This window comes from Delphinapterus leucas, chromosome X (assembly GCF_059928025.1).
Source record: "Delphinapterus leucas isolate spDelLeu-1000000601 "Yukka" chromosome X, BTC_Dleu_Yukka2, whole genome shotgun sequence".
Taxonomy (NCBI): domain Eukaryota; kingdom Metazoa; phylum Chordata; class Mammalia; order Artiodactyla; family Monodontidae; genus Delphinapterus; species Delphinapterus leucas.
In genome coordinates this window covers 30,129,850-30,134,179 of record NC_143150.1, presented here as the reverse complement: position 1 = coordinate 30,134,179, position 4,330 = coordinate 30,129,850, and the positions used below count along the sequence as shown (strand labels likewise).

The 4,330-nt window shown below is 51.5% G+C and overlaps 1 protein-coding gene across 1 annotated transcript; it reads left to right on the top strand.

Annotated features, from left to right (window-relative positions):
- Positions 1-227: 227 nt before the first annotated feature.
- Positions 228-3,132, top strand: SLC25A5 (solute carrier family 25 member 5). The gene is made up of 4 exons (XM_022562976.3): positions 228-423; positions 1,461-1,947; positions 2,179-2,319; positions 2,714-3,132. Exons 1-4 carry the CDS (start codon positions 313-315, stop codon positions 2,869-2,871), a joined length of 897 nt encoding a protein of 298 aa, XP_022418684.1. The 5' UTR covers positions 228-312; the 3' UTR covers positions 2,872-3,132.
- Positions 3,133-4,330: the final 1,198 nt, after the last annotated feature.

Here is a 4,330-nt window from a genome sequence, read left to right as displayed (position 1 = left end):
TGCGCCCCCAGGCCTCCCCCAGGGTCCTGCGTCCGGGCCAGGTACTCTCTGGGGCCGCCCCTTCCTCGGGCCAGGTCAGGCGCTGCGGGCGAGCCGGGTAGACGCGGAGGGCGGCCGGTGCCCGACTCCATGGCTCCTCCCTCCGCGCGCTGAGCCACTCAGCGGCCCCGGTGCCCGCCCCCGACGCCGGCCGCCCGGGCGCCGGCCTCCCCTATATAAATCGGCCATTTGCTTCGCTCCGCCCCAGAGCCTCGGAGTCCAAGCCGGTTTCATACAGTTCCCGCAGTCGCCCGCCTCCTCTTTCCTTCCAACATGACAGATGCCGCCGTGTCCTTCGCCAAGGACTTCCTGGCAGGTGGAGTGGCCGCGGCCATCTCCAAGACCGCCGTAGCGCCCATCGAGCGGGTCAAGCTGCTGCTGCAGGTACGTCCCGGAATCCGAGAGCCCGATCAGGAAGTGGGGGGAGGGGGTCGCGCGGGAAGCGGTGCCCCAGGGCCTGGGGAGAACGAACCCTCTGGACCAGTCCAGGGAAGTGGCAGCGTGGGAGCAGGGGTGGCCGCAGGGTCGGACCAAAAGGCAGACTTGAGGGAGATGCTTTAGTGATCTGAAGTTCAGGATCTAGGAAAGGGTCAGGGGCGGAGGGTCGGGGGAGGAAGCCCAGGGCCTGGGCATCCCGGAGGCAGCGAATTCGGATGGGACAGCCCGGGGGTGACTGGCTCCCGGGCCTTGAGGTCAAGGGCTAAGCCTGAAAGCCGGCACTGAAAAGAGGGACACCTGCCCTTACCGAAGACCTCAAGGTCGCGGCAAGGAGATAGCAGCCCCGTGGAGGCCGTGCGGCCGGTGGAGCTGCCTCACAGCCGGCCGCCGCGCTCTGACCTAGCCGGGCCGGAAGCCGGCGCAGGGAAGCGCGTGTCCCTTCTGCGTCCTCCCCCGCGCAGCCGCCGGCGCGTCCCCGCAGCTTGGCGTCCTGCGCGGCGCGCTCTCCCGCTCCGGCTCTAGAGGGCGCGCCTGCACGGGCGTAGGGGTGGTGGCCCACGGGTCACCTCCAGGAGAGGAGGGGGGCCAGAGCGGGAGGGAAGCCGCTCCGGGGACCCTGAGGCGTAGGCCACGGTCACCAAGGTGACTGCGCCCGACGTGGGCCTCGCCCTGATGCTTCTGAACCTGGGTCTGAGGTAATGACTTTTCTCCGAGGCTTAAAGGTCACGGGTCCGCTTGAGGGTGCCTCCTCCCCATCCAAAGGGATGGAGGCTTAATTCTTCTAAGGGTGCAGATCACCTCTTCCACCTGTGACAGCGTCAGAGGTTTGGGGGGCGTCCAGCCTGTGTGACATAGAAGACTAGATTTGGGGAAAGTGGGAGCCAGCTAACCTTTAAGGGTGTCTATTGAGATGATATATTCCCCTCGCTTTTCCCTTCTCCGTGGTTATAACTCTCCCTGTTGGCCTCCTCCTTATCTGTCAGGTGCAGCATGCCAGCAAGCAAATCACTGCGGATAAGCAATACAAGGGCATCATAGACTGCGTGGTTCGTATCCCCAAGGAGCAGGGAGTCCTGTCCTTCTGGCGTGGTAACCTGGCCAATGTCATCAGATACTTCCCCACCCAGGCTCTCAACTTTGCCTTCAAAGATAAATACAAGCAGATCTTCCTGGGTGGTGTGGACAAGAGGACCCAGTTTTGGCGCTACTTCGCAGGGAATCTGGCATCAGGTGGCGCCGCCGGGGCCACATCGTTGTGTTTTGTGTACCCTCTTGACTTTGCCCGTACTCGTCTAGCAGCCGATGTGGGCAAAGCTGGAGCTGAAAGGGAATTCAGAGGCCTTGGTGACTGCCTGGTTAAGATCTACAAATCTGACGGGATTAAGGGCCTGTACCAAGGCTTTAATGTGTCTGTGCAGGGTATTATCATCTACCGAGCTGCCTACTTCGGTATCTATGACACTGCGAAGGGTAAGTTTGCTGTGTGCTTCAAAACTGTGTTCTCATGAGATCATTTATAAGATCGTTGTGCCATCCTAATTTTCCAGGAGCCAGAGATTTCTTTGTAATTGCCGATGGAAGCCACGGTCACCCAGTACAGCCCTTTGTGTACAGATGAGATGTTGGGGATGAGGGGATGTGGCAGACAACAAGTCAGGAGGACTCTGCTTTCTGGTCAAAGTGTCTCTTTTCTATCCTCAGGAATGCTTCCAGATCCCAAGAATACGCATATCTTCATCAGCTGGATGATCGCACAGTCCGTCACAGCGGTTGCTGGGTTGACTTCCTATCCCTTTGACACAGTGCGTCGCCGCATGATGATGCAGTCAGGGCGCAAAGGAAGTAAGTTCCGCCTGAGCAGAAGACGAAGATGTGGGCATGGAGCATGGGCACAAACTAGCCATGCCTGTCTTTGAAAATGGCAATCTGTTGAGATCGCAGATGGGGTTGATTGGTCTGTGTCTACTGCACAGTTGCCTTTGAGTGGGCCCTTTGGGTGCTTATGCCCAAGAGGCATCCATGGTATTAGAGGTTAAGACCAGCGGGTAGTCTACATATCCCTGTTGTTCTCTAGTCACCAGATTAAGATTTCAGTGTTGCCCACACTAATGTGTCAGTGTTGGATTTTTAAAAACTGACATTAGCTCTTAGAGGTGGGGCTCTGGTTTAGTCTAGTTAAACCTAAGGATATTTCATCAGCCTCAGGTCACCAGCTCCTTGTCTTTGTCCTTTGCAGCGGATATCATGTACACAGGCACACTTGACTGCTGGAGGAAGATTGCTCGTGACGAAGGAGCCAAAGCCTTTTTCAAGGGCGCGTGGTCCAATGTCCTCAGAGGCATGGGTGGTGCTTTTGTGCTTGTCTTGTATGATGAAATCAAGAAGTTCACATAAGTTATGTCCTAGTTTTTCTTCTTCTGTGAACAGGCATGTTGTATTATGTAACATATCTTGAGCATTCCTGACAGACTGTTGGCTGTCTATTTATCAATGGCAACTATTTACTGGTTGAAAATGGGAAGCAATAATATACACCTGACCAGTTTTCTCTTAAAGCCATTTCCATGACGATGATGGGACACAATTATGTTTTTTATTTTAGTCACTCCTGATGAAATAACAAATTTGAAGAAATAAAAAATACCTGAAATATAATTTTGTTTGTGGTTTATTTTCATATAAAAGTACATTTTATAATTCAGTAAGTGCTGTGTTTGAGTAAAATGCTACCTGTTTGATAAATGCTACAGTATCTCCTGAGGTGAAGCGCTTTCTTCTACTTAGCGAAGAATAGCGCGGTCGTGTGACCCATCAGCGTTCCCAATACATTAGCAAAGTGAAATTCAGACCCAAAGCATCCAAAAAACCATTGGTCCATTGCCTGTGGACAGTCATAGCTGATGAGCTTTCTCTAAAAAGTACTATGTACCCACCTTTCCTATCTTGTGGTTATTAATCAAGAAATATAAGCTGAACTATTCACTTTAGAATGGTGGTTCTATGAATTTCACCTCATTTCAACAGAAGTATTGTAAAATATAAGGCGGTAACAGCTAGCAACTTTTGTCCAGTTGCCTTCCCTCATCTATCTTCACCTGTCTCAAGTCATTTTAATTTAATCCTGTTCAAAGCAGAGGATTAGAGCTGGCACGGTTACACGGTGCTGAGATGGCAGTGCTGTTAACGATTATGGAGAGAGCTGCCACGACCTCAAAACTCATTTTACAAAGAGAAAATGGAGCATCTGCACCTTGCCTAACATGCAAATAAGCCTAGTCAATGGAGGACATTTGTTTTTTTTGGATAAACCCTTAACTTGGGATCCACGTGAGAGTGTTTGCAATTTCTGTAGCTCTTGATAAGTCCTCAGAAATCCAGTGGATCTTACCTGTAACACGAGATTTGTACGAAGAATAAAGCACCATGGCTGTCAAGCCACAACATTTCAAAGTAGAAAGTGATAGGATAGGTGGTCCATGTGCACAGGTAAAACATTCCTGAGAAACATCTCGCACGCTGGCATGTTTAAGTGCCACTCAGACGGGGTCTGCATCACAGGCATTGGTGCCCAGGGGATCGTAGAGTTTGTTATGTGTCCCCCGGCCAAACACCTTAATTGTAGTATAGCTTAGTTGTTGAGAACTCTTCACAATGTATACATATCGAATCGTCAAGTTGTATACCTTAAATATATACAGTGTTTACGTGTAAAAGGTGTGGTAACAAAGTTGTTAAAAAAAAAAACCCAGAACTCTACTGGCATCAGGCCTGGATCCTGCCGCTTGCTCTGCTGTTGGGTAAGTTATTTAATTTCTCTCAGCCCGTTTTCCTCATCTATAAAATGAGAATAATA

Excerpts from the sequence above, each read along its gene's own strand:
- SLC25A5 (XM_022562976.3), top strand. The coding sequence starts at position 313 with ATGACAGATGCCGCCGTGTCCTTCGCCAAGGACTTCCTGGCAGGTGGA. Across the intron at positions 1,948-2,178 it reads TATCTATGACACTGCGAAGG|GAATGCTTCCAGATCCCAAG; the intron begins GTAAGTTTGCTG and ends TTCTATCCTCAG. Across the intron at positions 2,320-2,713 it reads GCAGTCAGGGCGCAAAGGAA|CGGATATCATGTACACAGGC; the intron begins GTAAGTTCCGCC and ends TGTCCTTTGCAG.